The sequence below is a fragment of the Gigantopelta aegis genome, chromosome 14 (genome assembly GCF_016097555.1).
Source record: "Gigantopelta aegis isolate Gae_Host chromosome 14, Gae_host_genome, whole genome shotgun sequence".
NCBI classification, from domain to species: Eukaryota; Metazoa; Mollusca; class Gastropoda; order Neomphalida; family Peltospiridae; genus Gigantopelta; species Gigantopelta aegis.
In genome coordinates, this window is record NC_054712.1 from 25840113 (window position 1) to 25858645 (window position 18533).

General features: G+C 35.0%; 1 protein-coding gene across 3 annotated transcripts; it reads left to right on the forward strand.

Annotated features, from left to right (window-relative positions):
* Positions 1–591: 591 nt before the first annotated feature.
* On the forward strand, positions 592–17715 carry LOC121388988 (NADH dehydrogenase (ubiquinone) complex I, assembly factor 6-like). Of its 3 annotated transcripts, none has more exons than XM_041520570.1 (10): positions 592–709; positions 2771–2870; positions 6094–6174; positions 7042–7083; positions 8137–8193; positions 11505–11607; positions 14372–14505; positions 16148–16249; positions 16959–17015; positions 17586–17715. In XM_041520570.1, exons 1-10 carry the CDS (start codon positions 681–683, stop codon positions 17712–17714), a joined length of 834 nt encoding a protein of 277 aa, XP_041376504.1. In that variant the 5' UTR covers positions 592–680; the 3' UTR covers position 17715. The 3 variants fall into 3 exon arrangements, with proteins under 3 accessions (XP_041376504.1, XP_041376503.1, XP_041376502.1); XM_041520569.1 differs by having other exon boundaries at positions 633–909; XM_041520568.1 differs by having other exon boundaries at positions 633–852.
* Positions 17716–18533: the final 818 nt, after the last annotated feature.

Sequence of the window (18533 nt, forward strand, 5' to 3'; positions counted from 1 at the left end):
ACTTTGGTTTTTGATGTTAGCAGCATTCTAAATTCAAGGATATTTCCACACTATATATGCATTTTATTGCTAAAATACTGGCCTTGGTAATAAACATAAAATTATTGACAAAGACTCCAAACTTTTATAATTATATAATTCGAAATGTGATTTTTTCCATAAAAATGCAAAACAAATTGAGGGGTAGGGTTTCTTTTCGAGTGTATTCATATATACATCATGCATTGTTGATTAAATGTTTATATTCGTTAGAAAGCTATTGTATCCAGCTATCCAATGGTACCAAGGTTATTAATATAACTTATTTAGAGATGGAGTAAATGCCTATAAACCTTCACATCGATAGTGAAAACAAAAGTCGTAAAATAGGCCAGGTAACATCAAAGAAAGGGGTCAAACTAGTATTTTGCCCCAGAGTTGGTGCGATCAACAGGCAGATCATACTACAGGAAGGTGTCAGCTAAACAAAAATACTAGTCCCATAAATTCCCCTTTCCATCTACACCTGGACTAAGTAGCAGTAGCAGTAATATAAACTTCTTGCCTAACTGCAAGATTGCTAGATTGAAACTATTTATGTGAACCCCCAGTTGGAATGGAGGAAAATACTATAGTATAACCAAACTAGACTGTTCACGGAAAGCAGCACCGCCACCAGCTGAATATTATGTTATTGGTGTATGGAGTCATGTCTGTCACTTGGGCTCGAGTACGAACTTTTTATCAGTGTCAGAGACGTTCGTCGTCTGTTTTGTCCGCAAGAAAATCTAAACATAATGTGAAAAGACTTCTTAAATCCAACATGAGCACCAAATCACTCACCAATGCTGAATATTGTGTTAATTTAGTAAAGTAAGCGAAATATAACATGCTATATTTCCCTAGAAATTGGGCATGGCATCCCGGCAGGTACGGTAGACCAAACACTTTTGGGGCATTTTCACCATTTTCGGGGCACTTGTTTTTCATTAAAAATAAAAATAAAATTAATGAAAGTAAACATTAATGTAATTTATGTGCTTGCTTTAATAAATGAATGGCAAAAGATATAAAAGGCATATTTTATTAATTAATAATATACTCCTTCAGTCCTTGCTCACGATATCGCGGCATTTACATTTTTGCGGTTTAGCACGCGCAACGTCCCCTGGTGGCATGTTTATTATTAAAAATGTGATTACAGACAACACATTGTTTTGCCCGTTAACAAATTTGAAGAAATGTCAAACATTTAAGTAAGTATTCATAGTTTTACTGTTAGGTCATAAAATAACTGAGAGTGTGATTTTACTGACACCCTCATGCTTATAAATAGCCCCAGTACTTAACATACACGCATACAATTCTGCTCTGACAGCTATCCGACTGTCTGGTTGTTGACAACCAAAATGAGGCTATTTACGGTCACAGTGTTACTACATTTAGAATGCACGACCTCTAGAAAGGTATGGAAACATTTAAGGGCCATACCTATATTTATTGACAATTTAAACAAAACACATAACTTTTAATATGTTCTATTCTTGGTTTCAGTCGATAAATATTGATTATATAACTGTTGAATTTTACTAATATTATGAACAATTTAAAAAATGCCCACACTGTCTTGCAGAATAATAATTATTATTACCGACTTTTCCATTGGAAAATGTAAATATTTCACTACAATTGAAAAACGAAATGTTTTAAGTTGACTTTTCTTTGTTCTTGTGTTGAAGTTTGTTTACTAGACATTACTACAAATGTGTGTACAAAAAGAGCCATTTTTGACCCATTGCGGTCCACCGTATTGTAACGTTTGCGACTTACCGCGATATCGTGGTAACCTTCCTTGAATGGAAGTTATAGTGTACTTCCATCAACTGTTTTAATGTTAGAACTGCATTTATTTGTCAAAGCAATGTCATGGACATGATGCAGATGGTCAATTTTCACTGTTCCATAAATTAATAGGTGTGTAACACTGTATGCTGGAACACCCCCCATACACACCCACACACTGCAAATTTGCAAGTGGTAAAAAAGTAAAAGCGGAATGTTTCAGTGGTAGACCACTTACGTAATGAAATATGGCCAGCTACTTTTTGACTTGGTAAGATGATTCGGACGGTGTGGCTGCAAACAAACTTCATTCTGTCAAGCCAGTCCTGGGAGAGTGGCAGTCCTCCTACAGGTGGTGCAGGAAGGATGAAATAGTCTTTTGTCGTATAGACCATACGTGTTTGACGCATTTGTTTTTTTTTAAAAGAAGGACCCTCATCATTGACCATTGTCAGTGTACACAGACTGCCACATTTTGGTTGAGTGACACTGTGTTATATCCTGAAGCTGACAAGAAATTATATATTTGGCAACAGAATTGTTTTGGAATCTTTTAAATTTCACCTAGAATTAATTTTAAAGTTTTTAAGACACTTTGATTTCTGTACAAAATTTCAAAATATACTAACCTTAATTTATGTATTGTATTATACTTTCCTCCACACTGTGGTTTTATATAAATAATATTTTCATATACTTACCAAATGGTGACACCCAATAGCCGATGTGTATTTTTTTGCTGGGGTGTCGTTAAACATTCTTTCATTCATTCATTCATTCCTCATTGGAACAATTTTGGACAAGTGGAACATGTTTTTCCCCCATTCCAACCAGTGCCTAACAACTGATCTATCAAAGACTGATTAACATTTAATGTGAAATAATGTCAATGTCTTAAAATATGGTATTGTTTTGATAAATTTATTTTAAATATTTTATTTTATTTTAGGAAGAATGACCATGAGAATTTCCTGTGTTGTTTGCTTTTATCAGGAGCTGTCCAAAGAGCTGCATTTGCTCTGCGAGCCTTCAACATCGAGTTAGCCCAGGTGTGCTGTTAGGCTTTTTGTGTCTCTTCTTGCTAGAGTCTGATAACTACAATCTGCTGAATATTAGCAGAATTCCCCAAGGGAATCCCCAAGCTAAAAGTAAGGGTTGTTCCAGCTCAGTTGGTAGAGTGTTCGACTGAGGTGCTTTGTCTTAGAATTCAACCCACTTGATTATCTCATTCTCTGATTCTGTTTTTCCCCCAATGTCGCCAGTACTTCAAGACTGATATATCAAAAACTGTGGTATGTTCTGTCATGTCTGGGAAAATGAATGTAAACGATCCCTTGATGTCAATGGGAAAATTTTGCAGATTTCCTCAGAAGATTACATGTCATAATTCAAATATATTTGTCATCCAACAGTTGATTATTAATAAATCAACCTGCTCAAGTGGTGTCATTAACAAACCAAAATGTAACTTATTACTGGTAGTGCATAGTTCAGCACTTCTCTCCTAGGCATACATGGGTTATAGGGATGCTTGCGCAAGGCTTTTGGACTGAAATTAGTCTTAGAACCGAAGAAACAAAACGTACCTGATTTTTGTGGATGCATCACAATGTTCTGTAATAATATCCATCCCAGTAAGCCAGCAATAAGTATATATTATTTTTCAGTACAAAGTAAACCACCATTGTCAAAGTGTCGAAATAACTGTATTATGTTTTGTCCATAAATTAACCCACATACTGACATAATAATCAGAGTGTTTTCTTAGTTAATTGGTATTTTCTTTTCGTGGCCTGTACCTGTGGTTCCTGATTGGCAGGTGTATATTTAGATGGTTCCCAGTCAATGTGTCTAAAACACACTAAAACTATGTGCCTCTTTTCTTAAGATCACAGGGTATTTGTGATAACCACGTGGACACCCCTAAAATCGTAATGGACATTATCAGCTGTCCTGCTTTATTACTGTAAATAATTATGTAAAACCCTTGATTAAGTTTCCCATCTAAAATAACAAAACTGATCAATTACGTAGTTTCAAAGAAAAGAAAATTATCACTTGGGTATCGTGAGTGGTCCTTTTTGCTCCAACATACTCTACCAATAGGCCTAATAATATGCATTTTTTCTTAGTTTTTTTTAAGAGAGAAAAATACTATAACTCCATTTCGTTCTATTGATGCAAATTGAAATATATTTAGTTAAATAGTTTATTATACTATCAGTCATTTATGTTGTTTTACAAGTCAGGTTGATGAAAGCGAAGCCCCTTGTCGTAAATTAGAGCGTTTACACTGTTCATACAGGAGTTGGTCGGAGCTGATGTCACTTTGCCCCAAGCTATAGCACCGGACGCCACACAAACAAAATAAAGTGGCTGCCCCCAGTTAGCAGGAATAATAATGTTTTTTTAGTAACTGTAAAATTATGCGTTTTTTATTTGTTAAAGTGTCAGTATGTTTTGGTGGTCCGGGTATGCATCTTTCCAACACATAAGGCTCTTGTTTGAGTTGACTGTCCCTTTAAATAAAATTGCTTTAAAGGAAGGGACAATTAAGGCATTTGGCCTGGTATGCATATTCAACGATATATAATGCACATTACTGCTTAATATCAACAAGTATAATTGTATAGTTAATTAATAAAACAGTTAAATGTGACGGCTATTATATATAACGGATGCAGCCATTTTGTACCATCTCAGTGAGTACGCCCTCTGGCAAGCTGGTGGTTACGTAATACTTAACGCGTAATGTCAGGAATGAGCCTTAGAACTAGAGAAACACAATCTACCTGGTTTTTGCGGGATGATAAATAATCATACATTGCAATATTCTGTAATAATACACATCCCAGTAAGCCAGCAATAAGTATATCCAGCACTATATATATTATTAAGTGGCTACACAACAAGTCGAAATAATTAACAATGTTTTGTCCATGCATTAACCTACGTACTGAAATGATACACGGAGTGTTTTCTTAGTTAATTGGTCTATGCTGTTAGTTGCTTTTACCTGTGATTCCTGATTGGCAGGTGTGTATTTGATTGGTAACCAGACGAGCCGAGCCAATTAATTGATGCTGTCTAGACACAATAATACATACAGGTATTGTGGAATATTACCTGTCGCCCCTAAAATGGTAATGGACATGGTTTATTAGTGTAAATAGTTATGTAAAACTATTGATTAAGTAGACTTTTCCATCGAAAACCACAGAACTGACCAATTAAGTAGTCCCAAAGAAAAGAAAATTATCACTTGGGTATCGTGGGTTGTCGTTTTTGCTCCAACCTAGCATATCAATAGGCCTAATAGTGTACATTTTTCCTTTGGATTATTTAACAGAGAAAAATACTATAACCCCATTTTGTTCCGTTAATGCAACTTGAAATATATTTAGTTAAATAGTTTATTATATTATTACGTCATTTATGCTGTTTTACAAGTCAGGTTGATCAAAGAGAAGCGCCTTGTCGAAAATTACTGCTTTTGTTTACACTGTACATACAGGAGATGGTCAGGAGCTGACGTCACTTCGCCCCAAGCTATCCCACAGGACATCACAAAAACGAAACAAAATGGCTGCCCCCAGTTAGCAGGAATAATCATGGGTTTTTTTATTAACTCTAAAATTACGCGTTTTTCATTTGCTAAAGTGTCAGTATGTGTTGGTGGTCCGGGTATGCATCTTTCCAACACATAAGGCTCTTGTTTGAGTTGACCCTACCTTTAATGTTATGATGTGATGAATATGTAAACAAATTTCCACCCATATCTTCAAGTGATAAATTGTGTACCAATTTTTAAGTAAATGGTTCAGAGTTTCATTTTTTATATAGAACAAAAAAGGTAATCTTTCAAATTCATGCTTAGAAGTTATTTGGAAAATCTCCAAGTTTATGTGACAATATGGAAGAGTTCAATACCATTGGGCATGATGTCAAATTTAAATAGAACTTCACAGGCATTTTAAAGAAAAAAAATGGAGTTATAAGGGGCTTATTTATACAATAAAGAAAACAGTATAATAATTTTGTTTGGAGTAGTGGGCAGGGAGAAAGCAGCCCTATTAAGCTTTTGAATTGTAGATGTACTTAATATTAATTTCCTTCTTATTATCTAAACATTGAGGTCAGAAAAGGATTGCGTGGGGTGGTAGTGGCATAGCTGTCTAAGCCCACTCCATCTCTAACAGCAACAGCCTTGAATTACATACATGTACTATGAAAATTATTTCAATTTAAAATTTATAATGTTTTTTAAAACAGGTTAGAGATACAGTGACTGATGGAAACCGAGGATTGATGAAAATGCAGTTTTGGAAAGACGGCATTGAACAAATATACAGGGTAATGCTCACATACACAAATTGTACAAGGATGAATGCAGCATTTTTCATGGGAGGGAGGCAGTTAACGTGGGTATGAATAGCCTGTAGATTTCCCCACAATTTTAAATTTTAGTGCTACTCAAAAGCTATTCCTATCTGTGTGCTGTGATGAAGAGGTCAGAATAATCCCCAAATTTTCAAGACCCTGATAAATTTCAGAATGTTTTGGCAAGGTATCATATTCATGACTAATTAAAAACAGACACTTGCAAATTTTTATAAACTGAATTACATTTCTTTTTTCTTCTCTTCAGTTCTGATTTTCAAATATTATTTATTATTTACTGTGACCTAGAAAACTTGCAAGAATCACTGTTCTTTTTTATTTTCAGGACCATAATTTAAATTAAAGATATAAAAAGCTGCCTGTCAACTGCAACAAAATAAAATGTTTAGACAACACATGAATACCCAATAAATGTCGTTCTGTGCAAGATGTTAATTTATCAAATGTGTCAAAAATGGTCTATTAATATCAGTCACATTGTTTAGTGTTGGATTGTTTTTCTACGATATGTTAAGGTACCTGTTTGTAAACATGATCTTTTGCTGTCCCAAGCTAAATGGTTTTCACATTTACTGGGATTTCCTCTAGACATATTTTTATTAATTGGATTTAACCCTGAATTATATACTGCCTGCAGGGTTTGTACGGATCATGAATATCCACAAAAGTCATGGAATTTGCAGTGATTTTCCAGGCCTGGAAAGTCCGAGTTAATTGTTCATATTTAAAAAAAAATTTTTTTAGGAAACCACTAAACTTCATGTTTGGGGGAATTGTTTTCCTAGAGTTTACAAATGTTTTTGAAATTTTCTTTGGCAGAAAACACCACCACAGACCCCTGTTGCCATAGAACTTGCTGGGGTAAGATATAATGTATATAAATTTATGTCTAGCTTGTCTACTGAGGCCACCCAGGTAATCTACTGTAGATTGATCCTGCAAGCCATCACACCCCAGGAGAGCTCTTTATACGAATGATTTAGGGTTTTATTTGTAAAACATGCATTGTAAATCACTTTATTCCACTTTGCTTGGAAACTGAAAAAGTGATATAAATATATTGGGAGTTAATCTAGATATATGATGTGATGCTTTAATAGCAATGTTTTTCTGAATGTTACAGATAATGATGGGTGTTGCAGACATCATTCTGTTATATATCCATTAATTCATAGGGCAGGATGTAGCCCAGTGGTAAAGCACTCACTTGATGCCTGGTCAGTCTAGGATCGACTGGCCTCGGTGGCGTTGTGGCAGGCCATCGGTCTACAGGCTGGTAGGTACTGGGTTCGGATCCCAGTCGAGGCATGGGATTTTTAATCCAGATACGGACTCTAAACCCTGATTGAGTGCTCCGCAAGGCTCAATGGGTAGGTGTAAACCACTTGCACCGACCAGTGATCCATAACTGGTTCAACAACGGCCATGGTTGTGCTATCCTGCCTGTGGGAAGCGCAAATAAAAGATCCCTTGCTGCTAATCGGAAGAGTAGCCCATGCAGTGGCGACAACGGGTTTCTTCTCAAAATCTGTATGGTCCTTAACCATATGTCTGACGCCATATAACCGTAAATAAAATGTGTTGAGTGCGTCGTTAAATGAAACATTTCTTTGTCTAGGATCGATCTCCATCAGTGGGCCCCTTGGGCTATTTCATGTTCCAGACAGTGCACCACAGCTGGTATATCAAAGCCGTGGTATGTGCTATCATGTCTGTGGGATGGTACATATAAAAAATTCCTTGCAACTAAAAGAAAAATGTAGTGGGTTTTCTCTCTAAGACTATACATCAAATTACCAAATGTTTGACATCCAATAACCGATGATTAATAAATCCATGTTCTCTAGTGATGATGTTAAATCAATCAGAATTTTAGCTTTCATTCATTCTTTATATCCATCTTGTTTATTACAGGCTGTGCAATTCTTCAAACTGTCAAAGAGATGGTTGACTCGAATTATCACAGAACGAGTGAGTCCTGCTAAAATGTCAACTCTTATACACAAAACATAAACCATTTACAATTCATTTTGTGGGAATGCAGGGGGTCGTTAGGAACGCCCTTGGCAGTTATAGTCCATCCCACAGGGGACATGTTTTTTCATACTATGGCATTTACTACAATTTCTTTATTTGTGAGCCGAATGTTTTCTAAATTGTACATAAAAATAGTGGGGTTTTTTTTTTTTTTTTTTTCCAAAACACTTACGTCAAACCAAACTGAAATTATTTACAAAAAAACATTTTTGTAGGAGGATGGGGACGTACTATAGATATGTTTTGTTTTCCATTCCAAAACCATGGTATGTGCGGTCTTGTCTGGGGAAAATGCTACCAATTGGTACAAAGGTAATATGTTTCATCTCTCTTTAGATCTTGTGCCACAAATACCATAAGCTAAACCAAATAACTCCAAAATGTGTTAGGTATAAATATTAATTTCCTTCCATTCTCTAACCTTACATTGTTGCTATGGTACCGGCCTCTGTGGTGTTGTAGTTAAGCCATCAGACATAAGACTGGTAGGTACAGGATTCGCAGCCCAGTACCGGCTTTCACCCAGAGCGAATTTACACCCTCTTATCACTCACTAACCACTAACAACTAACCTACAGCCCAGATAGCTGAGGTGTGTGCCCAGGTCAGCATGCTTGAACCTTAATTGAATATAAGCATGAAAATAAGTTGAAATAAATGAATGTTGCTATGGTAACTAGGGATGGGATGGTTCATTTTTTTTAATTTTCGGTTTGGTTTTTGGTCCATGGTTCGATTTATATGCGATACTTTTCACAAGTAGTACAAGTACGCCAATTATCATACATACCTTTTTATAAATTATTTTAAGAGAAAGACATTTAATTCTTAATGGTCATTTGTAAAATAATTGTAAATATAAAATTATATTTTGACTAGAAAACAAAAATTGCATTTTTACCATGTCATGTTAGCGTGTTGGGTCTGGGATACTTGGGCCCAGGATTTGAGTTCAGAGGTTTGGCAAAATAATTTTGGGGTGAGAATGCTAGTGGGTCCGGGGATAGTCTTTCTGGTATTTTTTATTATTATTCACTTATCTTTAGATGCATTCTGGAGTACATAATATATGGGTGTCATGTACACATTATAGAAGTTTAAAAGAAAGATATATGCCAAGACATATTTCTGTAATGTTTATTATTATTTTGATAATGTCAAATCTTTGATGAGAAGTATACATTTTTTTTAAAGTATGGATTACTCAATATAAGCACAAATACATAATATATACCATAGACCTGCTGTTGTTTATTTAACTCAACACATTTTACATAAAAAGGTATCACTGATTAAAAAAAAGAACATAAGCAAGCACAAGTACATGCACATAATATATAATAGCAAATGATTTAAATAGTTATTGTCATTTTTTTGTTTTTCTCTTGTACTGAAAGTGAATATTTTTTTTGCAAAGATTTATTTAAAGAAATAAAGAGTGAAGTAGTTTGCGTATGTCATAGTTCTGGAATTGTGGACAATTTCGTCCCGATAATTAGTGATGTTGAATCGTTTTAAATTAATATGACGGAAATTGGGCGCCATTTTATAATTCTTGAAGTTGAGACATCTTTACCTTTTTCAATTTTGACAACTGGGACAAAACATACTTAAAATGTTTATTCTCTCAATGAATTAATCTCTGACGTAAGTCCCTTTTTTTTTTAATATATATTATTTTTTGTAATAAATAAAAAGTTATTGTCCCAGTGTCAGGGTTGGGAGCCCTGAATCACTGCTTTACATATATATCCATGTTCTAAGGTGGGTCCCTATTTTGGGAGGTTACAGTTTTTACGGTCCCGGCAAGAAATTTGTGGGTTCTGTGTAGGATCTGAACGGCATCTATCACCCATTCAAACATGTTTGATTTATGGGAATCGAATGCTGTGATTGGCCGAAATACTGTACGGGTCATTGGGATTATCAGCAAGGTGCGGATACGTACCATTTAAAAAAAAAATTGAAATGAGCCGCGGTTCACAAATTGAGAAACAGTGCACCGAACCGTGGGCCTAAAACCGTGGTTTTCGGTAAGATCGAATAATCGTCCCATCCCTAATGGTAACAAAATTAAGTAATTCTAATAATTAACAAATCATTTGTTTCCTTATATTTCTATGAAAACATGGGGTTTTTTTTCTCTTGTAGTGTGACCTAGGGAGGGTTCTAATACATTTAAGTTACATGTTGAAAATAGTTTGGGGTAGATGTGTTAAAGAAAAAAATCACTCTTGTTTACTGTTTTTGTCCTGTATGTTATATAGACCCTTTTGGTTTTACCCTCCTGTCCCGGAATTGGTCACTGGTGAAGTCGGAGGTTAAGTCTGGGATGGGTGTGCCTGAACCTTTATTGGATATGGGCACGTTAATAGAGTTCCCAGTTTTGGTCTTACAATACTCAGTGGGAATGAATTACATTTCTTTTGCATTAAAAATGTATTTTAAAAATAGTTGTGATTATGTAAAACAATTGTCCGATTTTTAATTACATAACTGCTGAATGGACCGCTAGATAAAAAGTTAAAATATAAACTTATCTTCTGTATGACATTTTAGTGTTTTCCCTAAAAATTTGGCAAGGCATGGTTGACTAAACACTTTGGGGGCATTTTTACCATTTTAAAGGCACTTTTTTTCAAAAAGACAAAAAATTAATTGAAATAAAAATAAATGTAATTAATGTGCTTGCTTTAATAAATGAATGACAAAATATATAAAAGCAGGGTTTCTGCTAGAGGGTAAAACGGGTATGGCGCCATACCCAAATTTGTTTGCAGATTTGTTTTGAAGTTAACCTTTTGACAAAATTAATTACTCTTATAATTACTGTATGATTTTCTTAACCCTAACCCTAAATTTAACCCATTTTCTTTCTGGAGGAGGCCCCCCCCCCCAATACCCCCTGTTGACTGTGGTTGCATTCAGTTCCATAGCACCATACCCAAATATTTCTTTCTGGCAGAAACACTGAAAAGTGATATTTTATTAATTAATAATGCATTTTATGAGTATTTTATAAAAGCAGTTTTATAATTTTTATTAAAAAAGGTTTTCTTAAATTTATAGCAGCATGGAGCTGTTTAAGGCACGATAACACTAAGACTATTGATGCATGGTGCCACACCATGCTAAACACACTAGGAAAAACTACATTCTTAGTCACTGACAATAGTAGCTATTAGTTCATTACAGTTGAGAGACAGCAGAGTATTATTATAGTGTTTTGATATGTTTTCTTGTAGGCCGATCACTTGCATGATAAACCATTCAGAGATCTCAAACATGTTGAAGAGTATGGTGAAAACACTAACAGTTCACTGAACTACCTTTTACTTCAGTGTCAAGGTTTGTGGATACTACCTGCTAATTACATACTTCACTGGTAAACACCAATTAAAACATGGGCATCAGGAACGAGGAGGTCAGACGAGCACTGGCTCCCCACACTGAAGATAATGCATTGACACCCCCTCAGTTGAAAGGCAAATTAATATAGCTGGTCCCTTCAGTTACTGGCATCCTGTATAAAAAAAACCCCAACAAAAACAATGTTGCAAAGAAAACAAAACCCTTGATATTTCATCTGTATATATATATATATATATATTACTAACTTCTCAAGAGTATAAGGGAAGCAGAAATATCACAGATATAAAAGGACAATTGTAATGAGTGTGCTTTGCACATTTTTATAAATGAAACCCATTTCTTTTCATGGGTGGATACCTGATGGTATGAGTCGCCTACCAGTTCAGTCAGAGTGGACTATAGGTTTTGTCCCTGTCTGTGTGTGCCGCATATGGTTTTACAAACGTTTGTAATACCTTAACATGATGAGTGTGACTTTGTGTTTAGCTTTATCAGGTAGCTCTAGTCACAGATCAAGTTTTATGGAGATTTGCCCATTTATGAGAGAGTTATGGCCATTTGTTTTGATCTGTTTTCCTCTCATACAATTTTGTTTTTATTTTTTGTTTCTTGAATGGAGTATCCATCTAAGATGAACTGGGTTGGAGAAAAACCCTTAGTGGACCCAGTGGGCCGATTTCATATGTCTAGGTTATCGGTGGGTTTTGGAAACCTAGGTTAAACCCTGGGTCATGTTTACTGTGCATTTCACATGTCTGGTTTTCAGTAATCCTAGTTTAACACTGGATTACAATTGTATTGCTTGTTTAAACCTGCCCTTGAGGTGGTTTTTCGCTGGATTTGCTCAATGTAATTTTTCTTCATGGATAATTTCGGCAGCAAAATTGTGTTTTACGTCAGTATTGCAGAGCCATGAAATGTGAACATATTTTAGAGATCATTTGAAGCCACTACAGAAGCGAATACAGGGTGGGGGGGAGGGTAGGGGGGTTTGAACCCCCTCCCCCTTTAGACAAGATGCCCTTTTGCCTTTTTTTTTAGCACGACTGTACAATTAGGTCCACCCCTTCACCATGTTCGAGGCAAATGAACAACAAAGCGCCTGAGATATATAGAGGATAATAAATGACAAATAATTTTAGTTGCCGCGAGTGACAAATGAAAAGTATTTCAATCGGAACATAAATTTGATAACAACTGGTACCGAGTTTGCTATTCTATTTATTACCCCAGCTATGTTTTCTCTAAATGCCTTTATTTTACGTACATGTAGGCTATAGAAACAATGTAAACCACTTTACACACTGTTCTGGGTATTGCTATAACTTTGCATTTTAATCACGTTCACAGATAATTTTCAAAAACAAAAAATATAAATAATGATTTGCGTTAAAATGACATTTTGTTATAAGTTTAACATTAAAACAGTTGTGAACACAAACTCTTCAAAGTACATGACGTCATTATGTGTGTTTACCAAATCGTGATGATGTTATATTTAGTACCGACTAAATCATTGGTTTGTAAGCGTCAAATCATCCAGTATTATTGTATGTCACACCACTGCAGAATATTTCTCATTGAGAAAATATGGAAAATATTTTCCCTGTTATGAGTGGTCACTGGAGTAATAAATATAGTTATTTACTAAATTAGTAAAAATAAACATTTTCTTCATTGTGTATGAACTGCACGAAAATGTACTAGCATTGGAAGTTGATCGGTTACCACCGGTATCAAAGCAATAAACGTCTATCATAGACTGCAGTCTTATAATGACATACTTTCGTGTTTGTCTCGTGTTAATAAAGGGGGAACAAGGCGATAAAGGCCGCAGTTTTGAAAAATTGACCAAACGTCTTGGTGCTCTCAGATGTACGCGTCCCATCTTTTTTTAATTTATATTATGTTACAATTAAAGGTAAATGCCAATAACAAAACATTTACATGGTGAAATGTTTTCAGGCCAGCTCATTTTGCCCAAATATGTCCATCATTTTTGACAGAATGTGAAGGTTTGCTCCACATTTTTTTTTGGGGGGGGGGAGGAGGATGTAGCTAATCCCCTATCTCGAATGCGAATGCTAATAATACACCGGTAACGAGTTTCAGCTACAAAGTGATGAAGTGTAAGCTATCTCTCGCTTGTGTCCCTTTCCAAATTTGCGGGTAACCCATGTAAAAAGTGTGGTTTTGTAAACATGGGCAAAACACACACACGTGAAATGCACTACATGGGTATGTCTTGGTCAAGTTTTTCAGCATTTTACATAAACCAGTGTTAAACCTAGGTTTTGATATAACCCGGTTTTTCGAAACCCAGACATATGAAATCGGCCCAGTGAGTTTTTCACCATTACAACCAGTCCCCTGGTATTTCAGGGACCATTATATGTGCTGTCATATATTATTTTTGTGACAGCAGAGTATTTCATGTTTTGTTTCTAAAACTCAAAACCAGGGGCCTGTTTCACAGCTTTTTTCGCATGTCTTTTTGCATTACACAGCAAGATTGCACAGTTGCAAGTGTTTAGTAAATTAGACCCCAGATTTACAATTTACATAAATTAAACACCTGATAGTCACTTATTAAACAATGTGTAAGGTGTTGCTAAGCAATAATTTTTGTTCATTAAAACTGTACTCTGGTACTTGTTTTGGAATCTTATACATTATGATAATAAAAAAGGAAGGAAAAATATTCAGCTCTGTTTCATGTTGATGCCATTTTAATTTTCAGGCATTCAAAACGTACATGCAGACCATGCTGGAAGCCATATTGGAAAGACTCAAGGGCTGGTAACTCTTTTAAGATCAACTCCATACCATGCCAGCAAGCAGCGTGTACATCTTCCAATAGAGTTATTGCTTAAGGTATGTTTTGTTTCCATGTATCCAGTGCACCACAACTGGTCAAAGGCCGTGGTATGTGCTTTCCTGTCTGTGGGAAAGTCCATATAAAAGATCCCTTACTGCATTTTAAGAAAATGTAGCACGTTTCCTCTGATGACTGTCAGAATGACCAAATGTTTGAAACTCAGTAGCTGATGATTAATTAATCAATGTGCTCTAGTGGTGTCATTAAACAAACCAAACATGTTTATTCATTTTTCTTGTGAAATGTAAACATTATACCTTAAATTCATTCCTTTAAAAAATTACATCCAAGTAATTTCATTTACTACTGTTTTATAAATATTATTGCAAAATCCTAAAAGTGTGACACACTGGTTAAAATGTTTGAATTTAAATTACGACTGCATGTTGACAAATAACTGGCTACTATTTTAATGCACATATGATGAATATTTTTTATTATGTTCTTTATATTTTTTTTACCAAGGTTTCTAGAAGAAACCAGTTTACTCCAAGTAGCAGCACTTTACAATTTTTATATTCTTTAGTTAATTATACAATACAATATATAATATATATGGCATCGATATATTTCTAGTTATTTATCACAGATATATGTAAAATATAAAAATACGACACTTCTAACTTTTAATGGTGCATTTTTAGATAAATATTTTAGCGAAAATAATAGTACATGTATTTAAATGCTGTGGACTAGTATCAAAGATTGTGTGTTTGTAGGTTAGGAGGCTCTTTTTATATGCCTATCTATGATGAGTCGTATTATGAAAGTTGTCCGTCCATACGTCCGTCCGTCTGTCAACTTTTTCTTATCCGGACCATATCTTGCATACAGATGCATACAGGAACATCAAACCTCACATGTAGGAACAACCTGAGATGGCGGTGTGTCACGTACTATTACTAGGTCACTTTCACCTACTTTTCACGGTCTACTACACATAACAGTAAATCCTTGTCGGACCATATCTTGCATACAGATGCATACAGAACCATCAACCTCACATGTAGGAACAACTTGGGATGGTGGTGTGTCACATATAATTACTAGGTCATAATTAGACTTGAATAATACTCTGGGCAGGACGTAGCCCAGTGGTAAAGCATTCGCTTCATGTGCAGTTGGTCTAGGATCGATCCCTGTTGGTGGACCTATTGGGATATTTCTCATTCCAGCCAGTGCTTCGCAACTGGTGTAACAAAGGTCGTGGTATGTACTATCCTGTCTGTGGGATGGTACATATAAAGATCCCTTGCTGCTAATAGAAAAGAGTAGCTCATGAAGTGGCGACAGTGGGTTTCCTCTCTCAATATCTATCTTGTCTTTAACCATATGTCTGATGCCATATAACTGTAAATAAAATGTGTTGAGTGTGTCATTAAATCAAACATTTCCTTCCTTTGAATCATACCCGTAACATATTCATTAATATCTATGGTTTTCTATCAAATTCCTGACAGGCGTATCATGTAGCTCACCGGTACTCTTATTTGTATTTAGAAATGTGGTGAGAGAAGTATCCTTTAAGTACATAGCCCTTTGTGTTGCCATTAATAAACAAGATATGGGGTTACTTGTGGTGATGTAATCACCTGATTTACTTGATAATTCATCTGATGCTTCTTGTTTCGTTTTCAGCACAAAGTTTCACAAGAGGACGTGATACGAAAACAGAATTTGACACAGTTACAAGATGTGGTGTATGATGTCGCCTGTACAGCCCAAAAACACCTGCAGACAGTGAGGAAACATTTCTTGTTTTATTTTAACTACGAGAAAGCACTTCTAGTCGTCTTCTTGAATGGTAAAGTACTTGCTTGATGAGTGGTTGGTCTAGGATTGATCCCCATCAGTTGGCCCAATGGGCTATTTCTTATTCTATCCAGTGCACCATGACTGGTATATCAAAGGCCATGGTATGTGCTATTATGTCTGTGGGATGGTGCATATAAAAGATACCTTATACTAATGGAAAATTTAATGGGTTTCCTCTGTAAGACTATATATCAAAATTACCAAATGTTTAATATCCAATAGCCGACGATTAATAAATAAATGTGCTCTAGTGATGTTGTTAAACAAAACAAACTTTTAACTTCTAGTCTTCTTTGACAAATATGTAAATAAGATTTTACTTTTTATTTAAGCATTTGCATTGCAGTAAGTTGCCTCAGCAAAACTGAACACTGAGGCAAAAGTAGTTAACTTAAGCTAAACTACACTTTGACTTGGCATGTATATTTTAAAAATGTATTCTAATATTTCTCAACTGAAGTTGCAAAAAAAAATGCTAACATTAATTGATTTTACTTACTCTTTTACATCAGCTTTGCATAATTCTGACGTCAGTTGCAAGGACTGTTTTGTTTGAAGATGTTTATCTTCTAAAATTTCTAACTAAGCATGGATACCAGTATTTGTTTTGAAAACTGTTCTTGATTTCTTTCAGGCAAGATCTTTGAAGAAAGACGTTCCAAAAGATGCTTACCTGGTCTTTTTAAGTACAGTATGTAATATAAGTTATTTAAAAAAACCCACCTATAACACTAGCATGATGTATTTTGAGGTTGATTGACAACAGTGAACATTGAGGCGTTCATTTTTTTAAAGTAGGAGACTGACTGAGTAAAGTAGGCAGCTATATTTACAGTCGGTGCAGTGAGGTGTATTATTGAAATTGCGTCACAAGTAATTGGTGAAAATTGCCACCCAATGTCTACTAATGAACACTGTATAATGAAAGCAATTTAGATTAAAGTTGGTACTTGTAATTTGCTATTATTAAAATAAACTAAATTAATTATAATGGTGTAAAATTTGTAATTTGTAAAGCAGGTTGTCAGTACTATTAAGTTAAACGAAATTGATTATAATGGTGTTTACGAATCATTTAATCATATTAATGATTTCTGATTATTAAATGATTGATGTTCAGTCCACAACCATCTGTAGAAACCTTTGATTCCAACAGGGGAAAGAACTCCAAGGTTTTACACCTCTGAAAAATTTAGATAAAAAAGAAAACATTTACCTGTAGTAATTGTTTTGATTTTCATGTTTTAATAACATGTTGCAGGTGATATGTGATTGGTATTTGAAGAAACTGGAGCAAGTTGGCTTTGACGTCTTTCATGTTAAGCTTCAACATAAAAACAGCATGCTGCCATACCATCTGTGGTTACAGAAAATTAAAAAAACATATTAGTCACGTGGGTTTGTTATTTTTCAAATTATGGATTTCAGTAATGCTGGTCTTTAAAAATTGCATGAAGGAAAATTTTATTTTTGTTAAGTTAAGTATGATTTAAATGGTCATAACTGGTTACACAAACTGAAATGGATTACTGTAAATGAAATTTGTGTTTATGTAAACCATAAATGACTTACCGGTTTGCTAATTTAAATTTTTTTGAGGCCTGATGATGTGTTAGGAGGATTCAACCATTGTAAATTTTTCAGTATGTTTGTTTTAAAAACCTATGTCTTAAGGTACAAATAGCCACAACAGACCGGTACATCTGCAGGATTTCATTCAGGGTGTGTCGAAAGTATAGGTTGGTAATTGTTGGATAAAATGGACCTTCAATAGCAAACAGTTTTATTTTCTTCTTTTTAAAAAATTTATTTATATTATTTAAAGATGTACCTAACAGTAATATGGTGCTTTTGCCAGTGATATACCCCATGGGGTGTACATATGCTCACACATACATATATACACCTCTGGGTAGACCAGCATCTATTTTAACTAGGGAGACAAGGTCTGGAATGTGAAATGTGGTACAAAAGAAGTTAAAAAGCAAGGTGATGTCATGACCAAAACAACAAAGAAAGAAAGATGGGCATCAGAAGTGATTTCCGGCCTCCAGATTGCACTTAAACGATCATTATTGATAGTATGTTGTAAAAATCTGTTGCCCATAAACGATCATCATTGGTAGTGTGTATAATGTAACATAACTGATAATGACCATGATCACTGTAAAACAGTTTCTGATAGGTTCCCATAATCAGAGGACATGGA